The sequence below is a fragment of the Otolemur garnettii genome, unplaced genomic scaffold (assembly GCF_000181295.1).
Source record: "Otolemur garnettii isolate 467f Iridium unplaced genomic scaffold, OtoGar3 scaffold00045, whole genome shotgun sequence".
Taxonomy (NCBI): Eukaryota; Metazoa; Chordata; class Mammalia; order Primates; family Galagidae; genus Otolemur; species Otolemur garnettii.
The window spans coordinates 6,015,188-6,041,968 of NW_003852440.1; the positions used below are offsets into that span (position 1 = coordinate 6,015,188).

The window sequence follows — 26,781 nt, forward strand, 5'->3', positions numbered from 1 at the left end:
GATTCTCTCAATTGATGCAGAAAAAGCTTTTGATAACATCCAGCATCCCTTTATGATCAGAACACTTAAGAAAATTGGTATAGAAGGGACATTCCTTAGACTGATAGAGACCATCTACAGCAAACCTACAGCCAACATTGTATTGAATGGAGTTAAACTAAAATCATTTCCACTCAGATCAGGAATTAGGCAAGGGTGCCCATTGTCTCCACTGCTCTTTAACATTGTAATGGAAGTTTTAGCCATTGCCATTAGGGAAGAAAAGGTGATTAAGGGCATCCATATAGGGTCAGAAGAGATTAAACTTTCACTTTTCGCAGATGATATAATTATATATCTGGAAAACACCAGGGATTTGACTACTTCTAGAAGTGATCAAGGAATATAGCAGCATCTCAGGTTACAAAATCAACACTCATAAATCTGTAGCCTTTATTTATACCAACAATAGTCAAGCTGAAAAAACAGTCAAGGACTCTATTCCATTCACAGTAGTGCCAAAAATGAAATATTTGGGAGTTTACCTAACAAAGGACACAAAAGATCTCTATAAAGAGAACTACGAAACTCTAAGAAAAGAAATAGCTGAAAATGTTAACAAATGGAAAAATATACCATGCTCATGGCTGGGAAGAATCAACATTGTTAAAATGTCCATATTACCCAAAACAATATATAATTTTAATGCAATCCCTATTAAAGCTCCACTGTCATATTTTAAAGATCTTGAAAAAATAATACTTAATTTTATATGGAAACATAAAAAACCTTGAATAGCCAAGACATTACTCAGTAATAAAAACAAAGCAGGAGGAATCTCAGTGTGTGACACACATTTTGGGGGCAAGACACAATTATAAGAGGGACTCTACCTAACAAATGCAATCAGTGTAAACTGGTTTCTTGTACCCTCAATGAATCCCCAACAACAAAACACTCAAACTGTACCTCCCATTTGATCCTGCAATCCCTTTACTGGGCATCTACCCAGAAGAAAAATATCCTTTTATCATAAGGACATTTGCACTAGACTGTTTTTTGCAGCTCAATTTATAATCGCCAAAATGTGGAGACAGCCTAAATGCCCATCACCCAGGAATGGATTAACAAGCTGTGATATATATATGTATATATATATATACACATATATAACAAGCTGTTATATATATATATATACACACACACTATTCAGCCATTAAAAAATATGATACGTCTTTTGTATTAAACTGGATGGAGGCAGAACACATTATTCTTAGTAAAGCATCACAAGAATGGAGAAGCAAGAATCCTATGTACTCAATTCTGATAGTATGACAATTAATGACCTAGTACATGGTGAGAGGTGGGGGAAGGGGAGGGCAGAAACAGGGAAGGAGGGAGTGGGTGGGGGGGTCACGGGGTGTGACACACCTTTTGGGGGTGGGATACAATTATAAGAGGGACTTTACCTAACAAATGCAATCAATGTAACCTGGTTCTTTGTACCCCCAATGAATCCCCAACAATAAAAAAAAAGAAAGAGCACCCAAGAAATGTAGTTTTCTGGAAAAGAAAAGCAACATTGACAAACAGCTAAACTAAGAAAAAGGAGAAAAGAGCAAATAAATAAAATCAGAAACAAAAAAGGAGATGTTATTGCTGATACCACAGAAATACAAAAGATTATTAAAGATTAAGAACAACTATGAACACAAAGTAGAAAACCTAGAGTAAATAGATAAACTCCTAAACACATAACTGCCCAAGCCTCAACCAGAAAGAAATAGAAAACTTAAACTGACCAATAACAAATAATGAGATTGAATCAGTAATTTTTTTAAAATCTCCCAACAAAGGAAAGCTTTACTGCTGAATTCTACCAAACTTCTAAAGAACTAAAACCAGTTCTTCTCAAACTTCTCCAAAAAAGCAAGGGAGAGAATTCTTAACTCATTCTACAAGGCTATCATTATCCTGGTACCAAACCCAGGCAGGATTCAGCAAAAAGGAAAACTACAGGCCAATATCCCTGATGAACACAGATGCAAAAATCCTCAGAAAAAGTACTAGAAAACTGCATCTGGGCACAGTGGCTCATCCCTGTAAAACTAGCACTCTGGGAGATTGATGCAGGTGGATTTCTTGAGCTCAGGAGTTCAAGACTGGCCTGAGCAAGAACAAGACCCTGTCTCCACTAAAAATAGAAAAATTAGCTGGGCATGGTGGCAAGCATCTGTAGTCCCAGCTACTTGGGAGGCTGAGGCAGGAGAGTTGCTTAAACCCAGGAGTTTGAGGTTACTGTGAGTTAGACTGATGCCATAACATTCTAGCCTAGGCAACAAAGTGAGACTCTGTTTCAAAAAAAACTGTAAAACTGAATCCGATAACACATCAAAAAGATAATACCCCATTATCAAGTGGGATTAATCTCAGGAATACAGGGATAGTCCAACACGTGCAAATCAACAAATGTGATACATCACATCAACAGAATGCAGGACAAAAACTACATGGTCAGTCATCTCAATAAATACAGAAAAAGAATTTGATAAAATTCAACATCACTTACTTATAAAAACTCTCAAACTAGACATAGAAGGAACATAGCTCCTCACAATAAAGGCCATACATGACCAACCCCATAGCTAATGTTATACTGCATGACAAAAAGCTGACAGCTTTTTCCCTGAGTGCTGGGACAAAACAAAGAGGCCTGCTATCACTACTGTTATTCAATACAGTACTGGAAGTCCTAGGAAGAACAATTAGGTGAGAGAAAGAAATAAAAGGCATCCAAATTGGAAAGGAGAAAGTCATATTGTCCCTGTTTGTGAACAACGTAATGTTATATGCAGAAAAACTTAAACACTCTCCAAAAAAACTCTTAGAACTGATAAATTAATTCAGCAAATTTTCAGAATATAAAATCAAAATATAAAAATCAGTAGAGCATTTCTATACACTGATAATGAACTAGCTAGAAAAGAAATCCCATTTACAATAGCTACCCAAAAAAAAAAAAAACCTAGAAATAAATTTATCCAAGGAGATAAAAGATCTCTACAATGATATCTGTAAAACATTGACAAAGGAAATTGAAGAAGACACAAAAAATAAAAATATATTCTATTTTTGGAGAATGTAAGATCAGTTATATAATAGACATAAGTTGTTTAATCAATAAGCCCTCCCCTTTTTATTATTTCAAAATATTAAGTGGGTACAAATATTTTTGGTTATATATTATTAATTTTCTTATGCTTGGCTGTGCCCAGCACCCAGATAGTGTTCACTGTACCCGTTAGGTAGGTTTTTGCCCATCTTCTTCTCCCTCTCCACCCTGCTTGGTTTTCACTGAGTTTTACTTCCCTCTGTGCACATGTGTGCTCATGTTTAGTTGCAATTTAATAGTGAGCACATGCAGAGACTCACACTGTAATGTTTAAATAACTCTATATCATGAGTACCAAGGGAGGAGTTTCTCCAAAGCAATCAAAACAGAAGGATGAATAAGCACTCAAAAGCAACACATCAATGATCAAACAACTGCATAACTAGTACAGGTGAGCTAGGAATAAATTCTAAATCATTAGAGTAAGTATGCCAAAAGTAGCTAAAGTATGTATTTTTTGTAAAAATTTGGGCATGTATTTTCACCAAAATAACATTTTTAAATTAGAAGAAATTATAAACCAAAAATTAGCCTATACAATTAACTGTACTGTATATATACCATGTTCAAATCTCTCTGCTAAACCCCATTTTTGAAGATTTTAGGAGACATAAAAATCTTTCAAAAATAGAAATAATATAAAGGCTAATAAGACTGTATGACAACAACTCAAAAGATGACATCAGGCAATATATAACTACTTCTTAAACAACTATAATAAACAATATGTCAGTGTGGATTTGACAAGGCTGGGACTTCATTATAGCTGGAAGTTGATCAGGACTTTAAACAACACCTGTGGCTTATTTAAATTCCCTTTAAGGAAAGGTCCATGTATTAAAAATATGTATATGTGCCAAATCCCAGAGACAAGGAAATTTAAGAAATGCATGGGAGATAGGAAATCAACCAATTTGGCTAAGGAGTGATATATCTGGAAAAGAGTAATAAAGGAGATGAAACTGGGAAGGAAGGTTGGAGTGAAGAATGTGGAGACATTTGTCAATAGCCAAAATTTTGGACTATATTCTTAATCAATTATTTCCATAACAATTTACCAAATGTTTTTGAGTATGAGTGTTATAAAGGTAAGTGACATTTTAAAAAAATATTTTATCAGCTATTCATGAAAATATGCTTTTCACTGACATCCTAGGGATGGTTTAGCAGTCATTTCCATCATACCAGCCTAATTTCAAAAACTCATGCTTTCCTTTGGTCCACTCATTGTATCTGGGGTGAAAAAAATTTCAACCATCTTCTTAGAGAAACAACTTAGATATGATATAAAATTTCCTTGTGAAAAATAAATCAGAAATTGATAATCTTCAAATGCCTATAAGAAAGCCTATTGAAGAAGGAAGCCATTTTTTAAAATACAGATTTCAATATCAAGGAATAATTTGATTTCTACAATGTATATTTAATGCAGAAAGATTTTCCAGGATGTGAAAATGAAGGATGAGATGTGTTATTCTCAATAAAAATTAATTGTCTTTCAGATTGAAGAACACTTGATGTCTCTGCAAGCAGCCTTCAAAGATACTGTTAATGAAAAACACCTGTTAGCAAATCGGAGAAAACTGGTCAACAGGCGCTTGCACCATGCGTCAGTCTTATTAACTGTTCTGGAAGATGAGAAGGCATGACTTTCCTCGGTTTTTTATGTGCTTCATTATTTTCTGTGGGGCTTGACAAACTCCAAGATGCTATTTTCACTGCAGGCTATATCATATACTTTCTAAAACTATCTTACTCTCCAATTTCTTGGATAGGACAGTGGACAGTCCTATGGAGAGAAATTAAAGAAATCTTGTTCAAGTAGGCTTAAAATAAAAGTAACAGACTACAAAAATCCTAGGTTATTTTCTCTTGTTCCTAGGACATCAGTACTCTTTTGTCTGATGAAGCCCAAAGTAAACTTCCAATGAATATATCATTAGTTTTCCTTTTCTAGGACTGAAACAATCCAACCTGAATATATAAAACATGGGCAAACCAAAAGGGAGACAATGTCATTAGGGAGGAAAAAGTAAATTTTATTTTGGTCTGCCAATCTTCTGACCCCTTTTATCTCATCATTTTTTATTTTTCCTGTAATTCATCTGCCTCATCCATCCTTAAATCCCTATTTAATCTCAAATCCCTAGTTATTCTTAACTGGAGGAGGGATATTACAAATTTGTCAACATAATTTCAATTTAGCTTAATATCTTAAATAAATACATGTCATAGAAAAGCAGGGAGAAGAAGGTTATGAAATTGAAGGGGATTATAGCCCTCAAAAGTTGATGGATGTCCCTGAGAGCCAAGTATATATACTGAGAGGCAGTGGCATATCACATTATCTCAGATGTTAAGTTTCCAGAAGAGAGGGCTCTTGATCAATACGCTTTATTTATTAACCAGTCAAGCACATGCTTGATTGAAGAGAGAGGCTGAGAAGAGGTCAGATCCCAGGTACACACCTCAGAAGTTTTGTGATCTTGAGCAAGTCATTTAATTTCTCTAAACTTCAAGTTTTTCATCTTTAAATGAAGTCACTAGGATTTATTTAACAAGAAATTGAAAGAATCAAATGAGATTTGTCTGGGAGATGGGTGAAGATTCAATAAGTATTATCTTTTATTATTATTGAACATAATTAATAATATAATGAATTGATATTTCAAAAATTATTCTGCTTTATTACACAACAGATTTGAAATGGCTATTTTGTCTTAGCAGATATGACACTATTGACAAACTCAATAATAAGATTAATGTTCCTCTCAGAAAACAATTCATTTTTTAATATTATCCATTATTAACTTTTTATAGCTACAGTTTGAGAATATTAATAGTAAGAGCAATAATGGGTCCAACTCAGAGACCATTACTTTTTAAAATATCTCATCATTGTCATATTTTATATCAAATAACTCACTTTCTTTTTAACATTTAGATTCGATGGCAAGAAACAATCAATCAAATAGACAACAAATTGGAAGGAATTGTGGGTGATATACTTCTTTCATCAGCATGCATTGTCTACAGTGGAGTTTTATCGCCAGAATTTCGTCAGTTGATTTTAAATAAATGGGAGAAGATTTGCAGTGAAAATGACATTTCTTTGTCTCCCAACTTTTCTTTAATTGAAGTCATGGCAGAAAAATATCAGGTAGTAACATATTTCTGTTATCCAGTTAAGTGGCTATTATTGATGGTTTGGATTTTGGGTATGTGTAGTTTGGGACTGGGATCTTTTCCTCAAATTTATTTTGATAAATGAAAATATTAATTTTGTTTCAAGGCCTCAAATTTTTTTATGTATAGTTGTAGTGCCTGAATTAGCTTAATCTCTTTATTTTTCATCCTCTGGGCAAAAATCACAAAATATCTTTTTACGCATCGAAATCTTACTATCTTATTCCAATGAATATAAGCAGCTTCACTCCCTAAAGCCCTGTGCATGCCGAGCCAGTATGGACATTCTAACAATGTTGATTCTTCCCAGCAATAAGCATGGTATGTTTTTCCATTTGTTAACACCTTCAGGGGTAGTTCAGTGGTTAGGGTGTCAGCCACATGCTCCAGGGCTGATGGGTTCAACCCTGGCCTGAGCCAGCTAAACAAACAAACAAACAAAAAAAAAAAAATAGCCAGGCATTATGGTGGGCGCCTGTAGTCCCAACTACAAGGGATTTTCTGAGGTAAGAGAATTACTTGAGCCCAAGAGTTTGAAGTTGCTGTGAGCTGTGGTGCCGTGGCATTCTACTGAGGGTGACATAGTGAGACTCTCCCCCCCCAAAAAAAAAGTCCATACTACCCAAAGCAGTCTACAGTTTTAATGCAATCCCCATGAAAGCACCAATTTCATACTTTAAAGAACTTGAAAAAATAATACTTCATTTCATATGGAATCAGGAAAAAAAAACCAAATAGTCAATACAATAATTAGAAATAAGAACAAAACTAGAGGCATCACACTTCCAGACTTCAGGTCATACTACAAATCTATAGTGATCAAAACAACATAGTACTTATGCAAAAATAGAGATGTCGATATATGGAATAGAATAGAGAATCTAGAGATGATTCCAGTCACATACTATCACTTGATCTTTGAAAAGGCTAACAAAAACATTCTTTGGGGGAAAGATTCCTTATTTAACACATGGTACTGGGAGAACTAGCTAGCAACCCATAGAAGACTGAAACTGGACCTAGACCTCTCACCACTAATAAAAATTGATTCTCACTGAATAAAAGGTTTAAATTTAAGATATGAAACTATAAAATACTAGAAGAGCGTGCAGGAAAAATGCTTGAAGATATTGGACTAAGTAAATATTTTATGATGAAGATACCCCCTGGCAATTGAAGCAACACCAAAAATAAATCACTGGGATCTTATCAAGCTAAAAAGCTCTGCACAGCTAAAAAGCACTTGAACTAAAGCAAACAGCCTTTGGAGTGGGTGAAGATTTTTGCATGTTATGACTCAAAAAAAAGTCTGATAACTAGCATCCACAGAGAACTCAAATTAATCAGTAAGAAAAGAACAAAAAAAACATTTCTTTGTGGCCAAGAGACTTGAACAGAAACTTCTCTGAAGATGACAGACAGATGGCCAAACAAACACATGAAAAAATGCTTTTTTTTTTTTTTTTTTTTTTTTGGCCAGGGCCGGGTTTGAGCCCACCACCTCCAGTATATGGGGCCTGCGCCCTACTCCTTGAGCCATAGGCACTGCCCAAATGCTCATCATTTTTAATCAACAGAGAAATGTAAATCAAAACCACTTTGGCATATCACCTAATCCCAGTAAGAGTAGCCCACCACAAAGCCCCAAAACTGTGGATGCTGGCATAGATGTGGATGGAGAGAAGGGAACACTTCTACAGTGCTGGTGGGATTGCAAACTAATACAACCTTTATGGAAAGAAGTTATGGAGAGTCCTTAAGGAATTAAAAGTTGACCTTTCATTTGATCCACAATTCCATTACTAGGTATTTACCCAGAAGAACAAAAATCATTTTACCACATAGACATTTGCACCAGAATGTTTATTGCAGCCCAATTCATAATTGCCAAGTCATGAAAGCAACCCATGAATTGTGGTATATGTATATGTATATGTATATGTATACCATGGAATAGTAAGCAGCCATAAAGGAGGATGGAGACTTTACATCTTTTATGTTTACATGGATGGAGTTGGAACATATCCTTCTTAGTAAAATATCTCAAGAATGGGGAAAAAAATATCCAATGTACTCAAAAATTGAACCAATATATAAACACTTATGGATTCATACAAATGATAAAACACAAATAGTCTAGCAAAAGGGAGAGAAGAGGGTGATTGGTGAGAGGAGGAGGGCATTTGGTGACATCTTGCCTCATGTGCACAATGGAAGGGTACACTTCAAAATAACTAAGAGTAAATTATAAATGTTTTACCACAAAAAATAAATGAGTTAATGGTTATGTTAATCAGTTGATGTACACATTCCATATTGTAAATCAAATCATCACATTGTACCCCATAAATGTATATTTTACTAAAAAAGAAGATACTTGAGGAGAGATATAGTTTCACTAAACTAACAATGTCTGTAAAAATAATAATTACCTCAGAAATGTCTTCACATTAAAATTCTGCTTTTTTCCATTTTTTACACAATTACAAAAGAACAAAAATAAGAGCCCTAAAATCTTGATTTTTTTTTATTTTTTTGTCCAAATGCTCAGTTTCCCCTAAATTTACTGACTGGTGGAACGTTTTATACAGTAAAATCTTTCAATTGAAAAATAAATAAATAACAATTGCACTTTTCAATACTAACAACAGTGTACAGTGTTTTAGATACAATTTATTGGAGCATAAAAATTAAACTAGCACAAGATGTGCAAAACTTACTCTATAAGAAAACTATAAGTAACTGAGATAAATTTTAAGAAATGTAAATAAATAAAGAATGATATCAAATTCATTACTTGGAAGACCCAATATTCTAAAGTTGCCAATTCTTTCTAAATTGATCTATAGATCCATTGGAATCCCAATCAATATCCCAACCAGAGTGTGTGTGTTTGTGTGTGTGTGTGTGCATATACTTGTGTGTGTATGCATGTGCACATAACTTGACAAGTTAATTCTAAAAGATATAATAAAAGGCAAAGAACCAAAATGTCCAAGAAAATGCCAATAAAGTTGTGGGGGGGAACTTAATAATCAAGTATCAAGATTTAATTTCAACCTACAGTAATTGGGAGAGCAGTATTGTTTGTCCATGTAAGTACTATTGTAAGGAAAAGCAACTACACTGATGGAGCAGAATTGAGAGCCCAGCAACAATCCCACACATACAAAGACAGTTGATTTACGACAAAAAATAACGACCATTACTTCTCACCACATGCAAAAATTCAACTGCATTTGAATTATGGACCTAAATGTGAAAGGCAAATAAAGCGTAAGTTAGGAGAAAATTATGCACACTTCTAGACTGAGAAAACAGATTTCTTAAACAAGACTAAGCACAAAGAAAAAATGGATAAATTGAATTACATCAAAATTTAAACCTTCAAAAGATATCACTGACAAGAAGACAAATAGAAGAAGATATTTATAACACATCCATTCAACAAAAGACCTACCCAGAGTATAAAAATAATATCTCTAGGTGAGTAAGCAAAAAACATATAACCCAGTAGATAAATTGACAATAGCCTTGAATAAGCATCTCAAAAAAGAGAATATCTGAATAGCCAATAAATATCCAGGTGCTTAACCTTGTTAAAGGGATCATTACCAGAATGTAAACAAAACCCAAAATGAAATACCAAAATGCAACTGCCAGATAGACTAAAATGTAAGAGACTGACAATATCAAGTGTTAATACGGATTTGGAGTAACAAAGACTCTCAGAACTGCTGGTGAGAATAAAAATGCTACAATCACCTTAGAAAATGGATATTAGGTGCTAATATTAAAAATATATATACCTTATGACCCAACATTCCACTCTTAGTTTTTTGCCTAAAAGAAATATGTACAGAATGGGATCAATAGACATATAAAAGGTTTTTCATGATAGCATTATTGATAATAGCCAAAAACTTGAAACAATCCAAGTACCCTCAATAGTAGAATGAATAAGTAAATATTGACATATTCATGCTACAACAATGAGAATGAATAAACACTACCCAGCAATATAGATGAAGTCAAACACAAAAAAAGATTTAAAATTCCATTTGTCTACAGTTTAAAATAGGCAAAACTAAACTATCATGTTCAGAAATACTTCCTTAGTTAAAATTTTAAAAAGCATTAAAGTCGGGAGAATGATTCATTTTTGAAAAAAGAAACTCTGCTATTGGACTCAGATATATTTCTCTCACCACATGGACATTTATTTATGTCCTCTTTGCCTATAATCAAATGCAATCTACAGTCCAGCCAACAGGAATACTTGTACTCTTCAGGATTCTTCATCATCATCTTGCCAATTTCCTTTTATATGCTGAATTCAAGAACATGGAATTCTTCATAGACTTAAAAAACAATCTTTTTCCTCAATTCCAAAACTGGAAAGTTATCTCTGGCTTCTCCCAGAGAAACCCTCACTGCATTTTGCTGAAAAGTCTCCTGATGTCCTATTCCTTCTCTTACCTCCATGGACTGTCTTTGCCTTTTTCTCACAACCTGTTATTACTGCCATGAAATAGGAATGGCAGGAAAAAGAGAGGTGGCATAAAGAGTGAAAAGCTTTTCAGCCTTGACATCAGCTTCTGAGTCAAATCATAGCTCCTTCTCTTCTTCTGAGAGTATGACTATATGCAGGTACCTAACCTCCTTTAGCTTCAGTCCCCCATCTAAGAAACAAGAGTTGTTATAGTAATTTCACTAAATAATGCACATTTGGTAGATGATAGGTGCAATATAAAGTAGCTATTATTATATTTTTGTAATTCACCATTGGTAGATGATAGGTGCAATATAAAATAGCTATTATTATATTTTTGTAATTCACCATTATTTCAGGCTTCATAGACACATTAGAGTCTGATAGTCTGGGAACTAGGTGCTCTATCTTACATTTATTTTGTCTCTCACAGCGTCTTTGTTGTGTTGTAATAAATGTCCTTACAGATGAACAGAAAAGTGGAATTTAAAAGTAATTACTTACCGTACCAAAAATCTCATATCCAAGTTGCTTTAAATTGGTCATTTCTTTAGTCCTTTTATTTTTTTTTTATTGTTGGGGATTCTTTGAGGGTACAAAGAACCAGGTTAAATTGATTGCATGTGTTAAAGACCCTCTTATGGGCAATGATCCTGTAAGAGGCTAAGATGTGAAGAAGTTTATGAAATAGTGAAAGTTCATATGGTTTCATTCCAGATTGGCCAATGGCATCATCAAGGGTTGCCTCTTGGTCAGCATTCAACAGAGAATGCCATCTTCATCATGAATAGCCAGCGGTGGCCACTGCTGATTGACCCACATAAACAAGCATACAACTGGATTTGTCACATGGTAGGACCAGCGCTACAGGTGTTCTCCATTGAGGATAGCAATTACACAAAAAAAATTGAAAATGCTATGAAAATAGGAGGAAGTATCCTCTTACAGGTATTTGGGCAGTGTGGGTTAATGCCTTATTTCTATATGCTTATGCAGCTGACACCTATTTTTTATGCACTGAGCATAAAGACTACAAGTTTTAAATGACAGGTAACTGTCAGGTAAAAATAATGCAATATACATACATACAGTGAGTTTTCAATGTTCAATTCTGTTAGAATCTTTCACTGGAGTCCCAATATTTGGTAAGATATAAATTTTTTGAATGCTGTCTTTTCAACCAATTTGTTTTAAGGTGATTATTCTTATTTTCTTTATTGGGTTTTTCAGAATCTCCTGGAAACATTAACTCCTGGCTTAAAGGCAATTTTGAAGAAGGATATCTATAAGAAAAGAGGACAATATCTCATAAAGATTGATGATGCTGAGGTTGAATACAACCCCAAATTTAGGTGATGTCTCTTATAGTTAAAAATTTGAAACAAATGTCCATATTGTTTAAGATAAATAATGTTGAAGGCCTTTTATTTCAGTAAAATTTCTATCATCAAACCAAGACTGGCTATGGTGGAGTTTGGCAGAAATCAATGAAAGCATTCTATGAGAATCTAACTAGCTACTTGGAATTTACAATAACGAGTATTGGTATTTTATTACTATTTGTAAATTTGCAGTACACATTCTTTTTTTTCTTCCTGTTTTATTTTAATAGGGTTACAAGATAAAAGTTGAATTCAATAACAAGTATATATTGTATAGTGGTGGAGTCTGGACTTTTGGTGCACCCACCACCCAAGTAGTATACCTCATACTCCACAGGTTGTTTTTAATCCTTCACTCCCTCCCACCCTCCTCCATTGTGAGTCTCCAGTGACTCTTATACCACCACTCTGTGTGCCCTTCTGTAGCCATAGTTTAGCTCCCAATAACTAAATGAAAACATGAGGCATTTGTTTTTCTGTTCCCAAGTTGCTTCACTTATGATAATGGCCTGCAGTTCCATGCAAGTTGCTGCAAAAGACATGTTATGGAATTCTTTGATTCCATATCTATGTGATTGTAAATTGTCCTACCATAAACATACAAGTACAGGTGTCTTTTTATATAATGATTTCTTTTCTTCTGGATAGATACATAGAATATAGGATTACAGGTAAGAATGGTAGATCTGGCTCGACGCCTGTGGCTCAAGTGGCTAAGGCGCAAGCCACATACACCTAAGGTGGCGGGTTCAAATCCAGCCCAAGTCCGCAAAACAACAATGATGGCTGCAACCAAAAAATAGCTGGGCATTGTGGCGGTGCCTGTGGTCCCAGCTACTTGGGAGGCAGAGGCAGGAGACTCACTTGAGCCCAGGAGTTGGAGGTTGCTGTGAGCTGTGATGCCACAGCACTCTACCCAGGGGGACAGCTTGAGGCTCTATCTCAAAAAAAAAAAAAAAAAAAAAAGAATGGTAGATCTACTTTTAGTTCTTTGAGAAAATCTCCATACTGATCTCCAAAAAGGCTGTACTAATTTACATTCCCACCAACAGTGTACAGATGTTCCCTTTTCACTATATCTATGCCAACATCTACTGTTCTTTTTTTACTTCAGGTTATTGTGAGTGTACAAACAACCAGGTCACAATTTTTGAATTTTCTAGGTAGAGTCTGTCTTATAGTTGTGTCCCACACCCAAAAAGTGTGCCATACTTCGTGCCCTTTAAGTGGAAATACATCAATCCCCCCTCTTCTCACTATTCCCCCTCCCCCACCTTGCATGGAATTAAGTTTTTCTCCTATGTGAGCATGTGTAAGTACATTGGATACTTGCTTTTCCATTCTTGTGATACGTTACTAAAAGTAATGTGTTTCAACTTCATCCACATTCATACAAAAGATGTAAAGTCACCAACTTTTCTTACAGTTGAATAGTACTCCATGGCATACACATACTACAGCTTGTTAATTCTTTCCGGAGTTGATGGGCATTTAGGTTGTTTCCATATCATGAATATTGTAATTTGAGCTGTAATAAACATTCTAGTGCATATGTCTTGATGATAAAATGATTTTTTTTCTAGTAGTAGGATTGCAGGGTCAAATAGGAGGTTTAATTTGAGTTCTTTGAGGACTCTGCATAGTTCTTTCTAAATAAGCTGTATTAGGCAGGAGGAGAGGGTCTACTATGAGAGAGAAATAATTGCTACAATGTGCAGAGGGCAGGGGCCTGACACCCAATTCAGACTTTTGTGGGTAGGGCACTGACGCCTGATTTGAACATTTATAGTAGGGACTGATGCCCAGTTAGGACTTTCACAGGGGTGGGGGCACTGAAGCCCCATTGGAACTTCTGCAGGTGGGGGTGCTGATGCCTGGTTCAGAATTTCAAGGGCAGCCACTGATGCCCTGGGCCAAGTTTCATGGGTGGGGTGATGATATCTGGTTTAGATTTTCAAGGGCCGAGCCACTGATACCCTATTGGGACTTTCCAGGACAGGCTGCTAATTCCTGGTTCAGATTTTCAAGGGTGGAATCACTGATGCTGGTTTGGACTTTCTAGAGCTAGGCACTGCTCAGACTTTCAAGGGTGGAGGTGCTAATGTCTTTTTTCTGACAGTGGCCACACGTCTTTCCTGAATTGGTGGCTCACTGGAAGGGACTAGGTTCCATCCTCCTGGGTTTGCTGGATGGAACTATCTATTAGGCCATTGGAATCCCTTTGAACTCTACCTGTTGAGCAGTGATTGTACTGTCTATATCAATCTCATTAGAAGTCTTGACTTGGGCTATCCACCTAGGGTCCCTCTGAGATTGAGTGGTGGTTGTTTTGAAGTGGGAAATGACTATTGAATCTCCTTGAACAGCTGTCACTGGAGGGGGACAGGGCACCACAGTTACCTATATCTCTCCCCAGCTGAGATTCCAGTCTAATAATGTGACTTCTTAAGATTAGGGTACAGGTGGCTGGCTTCAGAACAGAGCCAGCTTGAACTCTCTCACTAAGCCGATCTTCAGGCTACAGATCTGAAAGGGACCTTTGTAAGGCTGTAGGGGAAAAGCCACAATCACAAGCCCCAGGGTTAAGGGTTGATTAATGTTACTTCCTAGGGCCCTCAATCTAATCTTACCCTACCATTTTTAATTGTCAAATTGCAGAAAATATACTCATAGGGTAGAACCAGTGGAAGAACTCTGGCAACATGAATAACCAGAGTAGATCAACTCCCCCAAGGAATAAGAAAGGAGATGTAACAGAAGATGCCATTCAGAGATAAATGGCTGAAATGTCAGAAATAGAATTCAGAATATGGATGGCAAGTAAGATGAATAGAATGGAGGAAAAAATGGAAATAGAAATCCAAAGAGTAGTTCAAAAGTTGTCTCAAGAAATTGATGATTCAAACACAAAATCACCAAGGATATGGACATAATGAGAAAATAGATAACAGAGCTCAAGGAAATGAGAAAGTTATTTGAGGAGCAGCTTCATAATACAGTAGAATCTCTAAGTAATAGAGTTGAGCAGGCAGAAGAAAGGATCTCAGAAATTGAAGACAAAGCTTTGAACAATCCTAAATGCCCAAAGAGGCAGAGAAGTGGAGAGCAAAAACTGATCATTCCCTGAGAGAGTTGTAGGACCACTCCAAAAGAGCAAACATTTGTCTTATAGGAATTTCTGAAGGAGAAGAGGAAGGTCTTAAAGGCACAGATGCTCTACTCCAAGATATAATGGAGGAGAATTTCCCAAGCATTGCAAGAGATACAGAAATTCAGATAGTAAACAGTTTCAGAATCCCAGCAAGACTCAATCCAAATAAAGCATCTCCTAGACACATTGTAATTAACTTTGCCAAAGTTAATATTAACATGAAGGAGAACATTCAGCAAGCATCCAGACATAAGAAAAGCATTTCTCTACAAAGGAAGAAATATTAGAATGACTGCAAACCTCTCAGCCAAAAACTTTCAAGCCAGAAAAAGATGATCATCGACCTTCAATCTCCTAAAACAAAACAACTTTCAGCCCAGATCTTATACTCAGCTAAACTGAGTTTCATTTATGATGGAGAAATCAAATACTTTGCTTACATACACATGTTGAGAAAATTTACTATAACTAAACCAGCTGGCCAAGATATTCTCAGACCCATTTTCCATCGTGACCAGCATAATAGTCTACCACCAAAGTAAACTAACCCAGAATTTATCAAACAAAACTTAACTTCCACAATGGTGAAAGAATTAAAAATATACCCTGGACCTTTGAAAAACATGACAACAAAAATCTACTAGCCTCTCAATTACTGTGAATGGCTTAAATTCTCTTATAAAGAGGCACAGGTTGACTGACTGGATACTAAAACTCAGGCCAGGTATCTGTTGCATACAAGAGACTCACCTTACCTCAAAGGATAAAAAAGACTCAAAGTGAAGGGATGGACATCTACTATACAGGCAAATGGAAATCAGAAAAGCAGGCATTGCAATTCTATTTGCAGATACAATAGGTTTTAAACCAATGAAGATAGAGAAAGATAAGGATGGACACTACATATTTCTCAAGGGAAACACCCAACAGGAAGAGATTTTAATAATTTACATTTAGGTGCCCTACCAGAAGGCTCCTCAATTTATAAAGCAAATCCTAATGGAAATGAACACCTTGAAATCTTTCTGCACTATAATAATTGGAGATTTTAACACCCCTGTGGCAGTTCTGGATGCATCCTCCAAGAAGAAACTAAACAAAGAATAGGCTTAACCTTGACCCTAGAACAAATGGACTTAACAGACATCTACAGAACATTTTATCCTGATTAAACAGAATATACATTCTTCTCATGGGCCACAGATCATCCTTCAAAATTGATTATACCTTAGGACACAAATCTAACCTCAGAAAATTTAAAAGAATAGAAATTATTCCTTGTATCTTCTCAGACCATCATGGAATAAAAGTTGAACCCAAAAGCAACAGGAATCTTCATACTCAAACAAAGTCATGTAAACTAGATAACCTTATGCTGAACAATAACTGGATAAAAGATGAGACTAAGAAAGAAATTACTGAATTTTTGGAACAAAATGATAATGAAGACACAAATGATCAAAACCTGTGGGATACTGCAAAGTCAGTACTAAGAGGGAAATTTATAGCCTCGGAAGCCTTCATCAAGAAAACAGAAAGAGAGGATGTCAACAACTTAATGACGTCTTTTAATCTTAAACAACTTGATGACGTCTCTTAATCTTAAACAACTTGAGAAGGAAGAACATTCCAACCCCAAACCCATCAGAAGAAAAGAAATAACCAAAATTAGAACAGAATTAAATATATTTGAAAACAAAAGAATTATTCAGAAGATCAATGAAACAAAAACTTAGTTTTTTTAAGGATTAACAAAATTGATAAACCTTTGACTAGCATAATCAGAAACAGAAAAGTAAAATCTCTAATATCATCAATCAGAAACAATAAAGGGGAAATGACAACAGCTACCACAGAAATTTTTAAAAGTCCTAAATGATTACAACAGAAAAAAACTTTTCTCAGAAGTATGAAAACATGGAGGAAATAGACCAATAACTGGAAGTACATCACCTTCCTAGACTCAGTCAGAAAAAATTAGAAATTTTGAATAGACCTATATCAAGCACTGAAATAGCATCAACTATATGAAATCTCCCAAGAAAGAAAAATCTGGGAACAGATGGCTTCAAATCAGTATTCTATGAAACTTTTAAAGAGGAACTAGTACCTATATTACATAACCTTTCCAAAACAGAAAAAGACCAATATCATTAATTAATATCAATGCAAAAATATTCAATAAGATCCTAGCAAACAGAATTCCATGACACATCAAAAAAAAGTATTCACCATGATCAAGATGGTTTTATCCCAGGGTTACAAGGTTGATTGAACATATGTAAGTCTACAAATATAACACATCACAAAAATAAAATAAAAAACAAAGACCATATGATTCTATCAATTGATGCATAAAAGGCTTTTGATAATATTCAGCATCCTTTCATGATCAGAACACTGAAGAATATAGGCTTAGATGGGACATTTCTTAAACTGATACAGGCCATCTACAGAAAACCCACAGCCAATATCATATTGAATAGAGTAAAATTGAAAACATTTTCACTTAGATCTGGAACTAGACAAGGATGCTCATTGTCTCCACTGCTATTCAACATAGTAATGGAAGTCTTAGCCATTGCAATCAAGCAAAAGAAAGCAATCAAGGGTATCTAATGGGATCAGAGGAGATCAAACTCTCACTCTTTGCAGATGACATGATCTTATACCTGGAAAAACCCAGAGACCCAACTACTAAACTCTTAGAAGTGATAAAGGAATACAGCAGCATCTCAGGATACAAAATCAATACTTACAAATCAGTACCCTTTATATATACCAATAATCAAGCTGAAAATATAGTCAAGGACTCTATTCCTTTTACAGTAGTGCCAACAAAGATGAACTATCTGGGAACTTACCTAACAAAAGGTGTGAAAGATCTCTATGAAGAGAATTATGAAACTCTGAGGAAAGAAATAGCTGAAGATGTTAACAAATGGAACAACATACTATGCTCATGGCTGGGAAGAATCAACATTGTTAAAATGTCCATACTACCCAGAGATATCTACAGATTTAATGCAATTCCATTAAAGCACTAATGTTATACTTCAAAGATCTTGAAAGAATAGTACTCTATTTTATATGGAATCAGAAAAATCCTCAAATAGCCAATACATTACTCAGTAATAAAAACAAATCAGGACATATCACATTACCAGACTTCAGGCTATCTTATACATGTATAGTGATCAAAACATCATGGTACTGGCACAAAAATAGAGAGGTAGATATATGGAAAAGAATAGAGAACCAAGAGATGAACCCAGCCACTTATCATCATTTGATCTTCAATAAGCCTATCAAAAACATTCACTGGGGAAAAGATTCCCTATTCAACAAATGGTGCTGGGAGAAATAGCTAGTGACCTATAAAAGACTAAAACTGGACCCTCATCTTTCACCACTAACAAAAATCTATTCTCACTGGATAAAAGATTTAAACTTAAGACATGAAACTATAAAAAATACTAAAAAAGAGTGCAGAGAATACACTTGAAGATTATGCATCAATTGGGAAAATATTTTATGAGGAAGACACCACCCCCCACCGACAATTGAAGCAACACCAAAAATATACTACTGGGATCTGATTAAGCTAAAAAGCTTCTGCACAGCCAAGAGCCTTGTAAGTAAAGCAAACAGACAGCCTTCAGAATGGAAGAAAATTTTTGCAGGGTGTGTTTCCAACAAAGGTCTAATAACTAGAATCCACAGAGAACTCAAACTGATCAATAAGAAAAGAACAAATAATCCCATTACTTTGAAGGCAAGAGACTTGAACAGAAACTTCCCTGAAGATGAACGGTGAATGACCAACAAACACATGAAAAAAATGCTTGACATCTTTAATCATCAGAAATGCAAATCAAAACTACTTTGAGGTATCATCTAACTCCAGTAAGATTAGCCAACCTCACAAAATCCCAAAATTACAGATGTTGGCATGGATGTGGAGAGAAGGGAACACTTCTACACTGCTGATGGGAATGCAAACTAATACAACCTTTTTGGGTTTTTTGTTTGTTTATTTGTTTTGTTGTTGTTGTTGTTTTGTTTTGGGGGTGGGGTTTGGAGACAGAGCCTCAAGTTGTCACCTTAGGTAGAGTGCCATGGCATCATAGCTCATAACAACCTCCAATTCCCGGGCTTAGGCGATTCTCTTCCCTCAGCCTCCCAAGTAGCTGGGACTACAGATGCCCGCCACAATGCCCAGCCATTTTTTGGTTGTAGTTGTCATTGTTGTTTGGCAGGCCCAGGCTGGATTCAAACCTGCCAGCTCTGGTGTATGTGGCTGGCACCTTATTCACTTGAGCTACAGGCACTGCGCCAATACAGCCTTTTTGGAAAGAAGTTTGGTTAATTCTCAGGGAACTAAAAGTAGACCTACCTGAAATTCCTCTACTAGGTATCTACCCAGATGATCAAAAATCATTTAACAACAAATACTTTTGCCCCAGAATATTTGTTGCAGCCCAATTCATAATTGCCAAGTCATGGAAGCAGTCCAAATGCCCATCACCCATGAATAGATTAACAAATTTGGTTATATGTATACCATTGAATAGTATGCAGCCACAGAAGAGGATGGAGACTTTATATCTTTTATGTTTACCTGGATAGAACTCAAACATATTCTTTTTAGCAAAGTATCTCAAGCATGGGGGGAAATGTATCCAATGTACTCAATACTATTAGGAAACCAATATATAATCACTTACACATTTATATGAATGATATAATACAACTATAGTCTACAAAGAAGGAGGGGAGGAGGGAGGGTGGATGAAGAAGGGTAATTGGTGGAACCTCACCTATTGTGCACAATGCAATGGCACATTTCAGAACTACTAAGAGCAGAGTATAAATGTCTTACCACAATAAATAAGTCAGGTGACGGTAATGTTAATCAGTTTGATGTAAGCATTCCACAATTTATATCAAATCAGCACATTGTACCCCATAAATGTATACAGTTATGATTTAATAAAAATAAATAAATAAGAATATAAATAAAAATAAAGAGGCTGTATTAGTTTGCAATACCTACCAACAGTGCAAGAGTTCCCCAGTCCAAACCCCCACCAACATCTTCAACTTTGGGGCTTTGTGATGTGGGCAATTCTCACTGGGGTTAAGTGATATCTCAGGGTGGTTTTGATTTGCGTTTCTCTGATGATTTATGAGCATTTTTTCATATGTTTGTTAGGCATTCATCTGTCTTCCTCAGATAAGGTTCTGTTCATGTCTCTTGGCCAGTAATAGATGGGATTGTTTGTTCTTTTTTTGTTGTTGATTAATTTGAGTTCTCTGTAGATCTTAGTTATCAAGCCTTTGTCAGATTCATAGCATGCAAGTATCTTTTCCCATTCAGAAGGTTGTCTGTTTGCTTCAATTATTGTGTCCTTAGCTGCACAGAAGCTTTTCAGTTTAATTAAGTACCATTTGTTTATTTTGTTGTTGCAATTGTCATGGAAGTCTTCTTCATAAACTCTTTCCCCAGGCTGACATCCTGAAGAGTTTTTCTCACACTTTCTTCTAGGATTTTTATTATTTCATGTCTTAAATTTAAATCTTTTAAAAATTTTAAGTCAATTTTCATAAGTGGTGAAAGGTGCAGGTCCAGTTTCAATCTTTTGCATGTTGTTATCCAGTTTTCACAGCACCACTTATTGAACTGGGGTTCTTTTCCACATTATAAGTTTTTTGTTTGGCTTATCAAAGATCAGATAGCTATAAGAAACTAGTTTCATCTCTTGGTTTTCTATTCAGTTCCATTTGTCTATGTCTCTATTTTTGTGTCAATACCATGCTGTTTTCATTACTATAGACTTGTAATATAACCTAAAGACTGATGAGTGATGCCTCTGGTATTGTTCTTATTACTAAAATTTGCCATAGCTATATGGGATTTTTTTTCTGGTTCCATACAAAACAAAGAACTGTTTTTTCTAGTTCCATAAGGCTTGATGCTGGTTTCACATCATACTTTAATGGGGATTGCATTAAATCTGTAGATTGCTTTGGGAAGCATAGACAAGAGCATGATATGTTCTTACATTTGTTAATGTCATCAGCTAATTCTTTTCTTAGGGTTTCATAATTATCTTTGTGGAGTTCCTTCACCTCTTTTATTAGGTATATTTCTAGGCATTTCATTTTCTTTAAAGCTATTGTGAAGGGAATTATATCTTTGATTAGCTTCATGATTTGGCTGTTATTGGCATGTACAAAGGCTATTGATTTGTGGACCATGATTTTATAACCTGAGATCTTACTGTATTTCTAGATCACTTCCAGGAGTCTTCCAGAGTCTTGCATCTCTGGGTTTTCCTAAGTATAAGATCATATTGTCAGCAAGAAGCAAGAGTTTGGGCTCAGCAACTGTGGCTCAAGTGGCTAAGGCACCAGCCACATACACCTAAGGTGGCGGGTTTGAATCCAGCCTGGGCTCGCCAAACAACAATGATGGCTGCAACCAAAAAAAATAGCCAGGCATTGTGGTGGGCGCCTGTGGCCCCAGCTACTTGGGAGGTGGAGGCAGGAGATTCGCTTGAGCCCAGGAGTTGGAGGTTGCTGTGAGCTGTGATGCCACAGCACTCTACCCAGGGGGACAACTTGAGGCTCTGTCTTTAAAAGAAAAAAAAAGAAGCAAGAGTTTGACCTTCTCTGCCCCCATCTGGATACCCTTTATATTCTTCTCTTACCTGATAACCTCTAGCACTATGTTGAATAGTAGTGGTGATAGAGGGCATCCTTGTCTGGTTCCTATTCTAAGTGGAAAAGCTTTCAGTTTTACTCCATTCAGTATGATATTGGCTGTGGGTTTGTTGTAGATGGCTTCATTTTAAGAAATATGCCCCCTATACCTATATTCTTAAATGTTCTTGTTAGAAAGGGATGCTGAATTCTATCAAGTGCTTTTTCTGCATCTATCAAGAGGATCACATGGGCTTTGTTTTTGCTTCTATTAACATGGTGAATTACATTTATGGATTTGCATATGTTAAACCAAATTTTCATCCCTGGGATGAAGCCTACTTGATCAGATGTATAGTTTTTGTGTAGCTTTAATCTATCGGCTAAGATTTTATTGAACATTTTGCATTAATATTCATTAGTGAAATAGGTCTGTAGTTCTCCTTTTTGGTTGGGTCCTTTCCTGATTTTTGGTATCATGGGGATATTTGCTTCATAGAATGTGTTAGGAAAGGGTCCTTCTCAATATTTTGTAATAGGTTCTGCAGCATAAGTATAAGCTCATCTTTGAAGGTTTGATAAAATTCTAATGTGAAGTCATCTGGTCCAGAGCCATTTTTGTTTTGGTTGTTGCTGTTGTTGTTGTTGTTGGAATATTTTTTATTGTTTCTTCCATTTCCTCTACATTGTCAAATTTCTGGGTATAAAGTTACTTGTAGTAGTGAGAGATAATCCCTTGTATCTCAGTGGTATCTGTTGCTATTTCCCCTTTTTTGTTTCTAGTGAGTTTATTAGGGATTGTAATTTTCTGTTTCTAGTTAATCTGGCCAAAGGTTTATTGATTTTATTTATCTTTTCAAAGAACCAACTTTTTATTTTATTGATTTTCTTAATAACTCTTTTGTTTTCAATTTCATTTATTTATGATTTAATTTTGATTATTTATTTTCTTCTACTGGGTTCAGGATTGAACTGCACTTCCTTTTCCATTTCCTTAAGATTATTCATCAGGTTGTTGATGTGCTCTCTTTCTGTTTTTCATATACAGGCATCTAATGTGATAAATTTCCCTCTTAGGACTGTTTTGTGCAGTATCCCACAAGTTTTAGTAACTTGTAGCTTTATTGTTGTTTGAATAATTTAATAATTTTATTTATCTCTTCCTTAACCTAGCTATCATTCAGCATAAGGTTGTTTAATTTCCATGCCTTTGTTTAGGAATGAAAATTTCTATTGGAGTTAAATTCTACCTTTATTGCCTTGTGATCTGAGAAGATGCAAGGTATAGTTTCAATTCTTTTAATTTTGTTGCAGTTTGATTTGTGACCTAGGATATGATCTATTTTGGAGTATGTTCCATGAGCTGGTAAGAGGAACATATATTCCTTAGCGTGGGGATGGTGTATTCTGTAATGTCCATTAAGCCCATTTGTTCTAAGGTCACATTTAAGTCCCTTCTATCTTTGTTTAGTTACTGTTTAGATGATCTGTCCAGTTCAACCAGCAGGGTGTTAGAGTCCCCAGCTATTATGGTGTTATAGGATAGCATATTGCTCAGACCAAACAATGTCTGTTTCATAAATCTGGGAGCATTTAATTTGGGTGCATAATTATTTAGAATTGAAATGTCCCCTTAATGTATAGTTCCCTTAATCAGCATAAAGTAACCATCTTGTCTTTCTTAAGTTTACTTGCTTTAAATCCACTTGTATCTAAAAGTAAGATTGCAACCCCTCTTTTCTTCAAGTTTCCATTTGCCTGAAATATTGTTTTCCATCCCTTTACCTTGAGTCTTGTTTTGTCTTACAAGTTAGGTGTGTTCCCTGGAGACAGCATATGGATGGCTTGTGCTTTTTTAGCCAATCAGCCAGCCTTTGCCTCTTCAGTGGAGAATTCAAGCCATTAACATTGCCTGTGGCTCAAGCAGCTAAGGCGCCAGCCACATACACCTAAGGTGGCGAGTTCGAATCCCCAGCCTGGGCCCGCCAAACAACAATGATGGCTGCAACCAAAAAATGGCCAGGCGTTGTGGCGGGCGCCTGTGGTCCCAGCTACTTGGGAGGCTGAGGCAGGAGACTCGCTTGAGCCCAGGAGTTGGAGATTGCTGTGAGCGTGATGCCATGGCACTCTACCCAGGGGGATAGCTTGAGGCTCTGTCTCAAAAAAAAAAAAAAAACATTTACTGAGAGAATTGATAAGTGTGGTGGAATTCTCTTCATCTTATTTTGTAAAAGTCCGTTGCTTAGTTTTCTCCTTTGTGCCATTGTGGAAGCTAGGATTTGTTCTTTAGTTTATGGGTGTTTAGTTTGCTGGTGGTCCATTGTGATGGTAAGTGTGGAGAACAGGTTTAATTATTGCCTGTAAAATTGGTCTTGTTGTGGTGGATTTCTTCAATGTTTGCATATCAATAAAACATTTGATTTCTTCATCAGTTTTGCAGCTTAGTTTAGCAGGATACAGAATTCTGGGCTGAAAATTGTTTATTTGATTTTTTTAAAAGAAGGTTAAAGGTAGTGACCATTCTCTTCTCACTTGGAAAGTTTCAACTGAGAAGTCTGCTGTCACCCTGATGATCTGCTCTTGTAGGTCAATTGTCATTTACTCCTGGCTGCTTGCAGAATTTTCTCTTTTGTCTTGACTTTGAACAGGTTCATTACAATGGTTCTGGAGTTGCTCTATTTGTGTTGCAATGACCTGGAGTTCAATATCTTTCTTGTCTTGGCTTGGTGCCCATAGCACAGTGGTTATGGCTCCAGCCACATACACCAAAGGTGGTAGGTTTGAACCCAGCCCAGGCCAGCTAAACAATGACAACTGCAACAACAACAAAAAAAGAAATAGCTGGGCATTGTGGCAGGCACCTGTAGTCCCAGCTACTTGGGAGGCTGAGGCAAGAGAATCACTTAGACCCCAAGAGTTTGAGGTTGCTGTGAGATGTGATGCCACAGCACTACTGAGGGCAACATAGTGAGACTCTGTCTCAAAAAATAAAAAGAATAAAAAATAAGAGGAGTGTCTTGCAGTCTTTTGTGATACTTGGGATACTACAGTAGGACTTCCATTCCTTTGACATATTCTTCTTCTGCTTCAAGAATACCTGTAATTCATATGATTAAATACTTCATGAAGTCCCATAGTTCTTTCAATGAATATTCTGCTTTCTCTCTCTTCTTTTCTGCCTCTTGAACTGATAAAGAGCTTTATCCTCTATCTCTGAGATTTTTCTTCTCCATGATCTAATCTGTTATTGATTCTATATACTGCCTCTTTAAGTTCCCTGATTGACTCCTTTAAGTCCTTAAGCTCTGCCATATTCTTTCTATATTCTTCATATGTTTTGTCCACTTTTTTGGTTCCTTTATTCTACTTTCTCATCAATTCACTTTATTGTTTTTGCCATTCATATTTTAAATTCTCTTTCTGAAAAAAGATTAAAACATAAATTCCCTTTCTGTCATTTCCATTAATCCTTTATAGGTGAAATTCTATGCAGTAGCTACCTCATGATCCCTTGGGGGGGTGTTCTATTCTGGTTTTTTACATTGCCAGAATTTTTCTGTTGATTCCTTCTCTTGTGTGTTTTCTACTTGTTCACTTCCCCCTCCTTTTCCTTCTCACTACCTCCTTCACTTTAAATTACCTTGTCTCATAGTTTAGGTGTTCAAGTGTCCTTTTGGTATAAGGCCAAAAGGCAGGAAAGGGTAAAGAATGATAAGGGAGAAAGAAAAGAAAACAATAAAGAGGAAAAAGAAAAGAAGAGGGGTGGAAGGAAAGAATTGAGGAAAAGGGCAGAAAAAGGATAGTAAGACAGATAGAGACCAACGGGAGAAATACTGGTGTTAGCCAGAGTGTTTTAACCACACCCATAGCTCTAGGACTTTGGAAGATCAGCTGATTGGGTCCCTGGAAGTCAAGTGCTCCTTACCAGCATGGGCAAAAATAAAACCCTCTCTCTGCCAAATATAGAAAGAAATCAGTAGTATGTCACAGTGCAGACCTACCAATACCTTCTTTCCAAAGCCCAAAACTAGAAGGACACCCCAAGATCATGAGCTTGTGGCTTCCTTGAGCCAGCCTAATGTTTTAACCCCTCAGCCAGACCAATGCTGTGACCTGCTAACTCTCAAAGAGAAAAAAATAAAAATAAATAATAAAAATAGACTTTTTAAAGTAAAAATATAATTGTATTACATAAAGAGAAGAAGAAAGGTATCTTTGCTATCCTATAAGAAACGTATGTGAGAAAGATGAGAAAAGTAGAAAAATCTCTACCAAAAGAGAGAAAAATGAGAGAAATAAAAAAAGAAGACAAAGGGCTGTCCAACTGTAACAAAAATGGGAAAGCCTTTACTATGGAACAAAGTAAAATTTAAAAATAAAAACACAACCAAACAAAAAAATAAACAAAAAAAGAGGAAAAAAAGAAAAGCCAAAGAAAAATTATTGAAAAAAGAAGTAATATTCATTAAGGATTTTTTGAATTTCTAAGGGGTCTGTTGGTATTTCATCTTTACCATTTCTGATTGATGAGATTAGAGATTTTACTATTTTTTTCTTGGTTAGGGTGGCCAAAGGTTTATCTATTTTATTGACCTTTTCAAAAAACCAACTTTTTGATTTATTGATCTGTTCTATAATCCTTTTATTTTCAATTTCATTTAATTCTGCAAAGACCATATGATTCTCTCAATTGATGCAGAAAAAGCTTTTGATA

At 35.8% G+C, this 26,781-nt stretch overlaps 1 protein-coding gene across 1 annotated transcript in view; it reads left to right on the forward strand.

Moving 5' to 3' along the window:
- Nucleotides 1-26,781, forward strand: part of DNAH14 (dynein axonemal heavy chain 14) — a 554,037-nt gene that overhangs the window by 424,586 nt on the left and 102,670 nt on the right. Inside the window, exons 62-65 of the mRNA XM_003791010.1 lie at nt 4,654-4,794; nt 6,096-6,311; nt 11,547-11,777; nt 12,060-12,181. Coding sequence (XP_003791058.1) covers nt 4,654-4,794; nt 6,096-6,311; nt 11,547-11,777; nt 12,060-12,181 — 710 coding nt within the window. The remainder of the gene's footprint in view (nt 1-4,653; nt 4,795-6,095; nt 6,312-11,546; nt 11,778-12,059; nt 12,182-26,781) is intronic.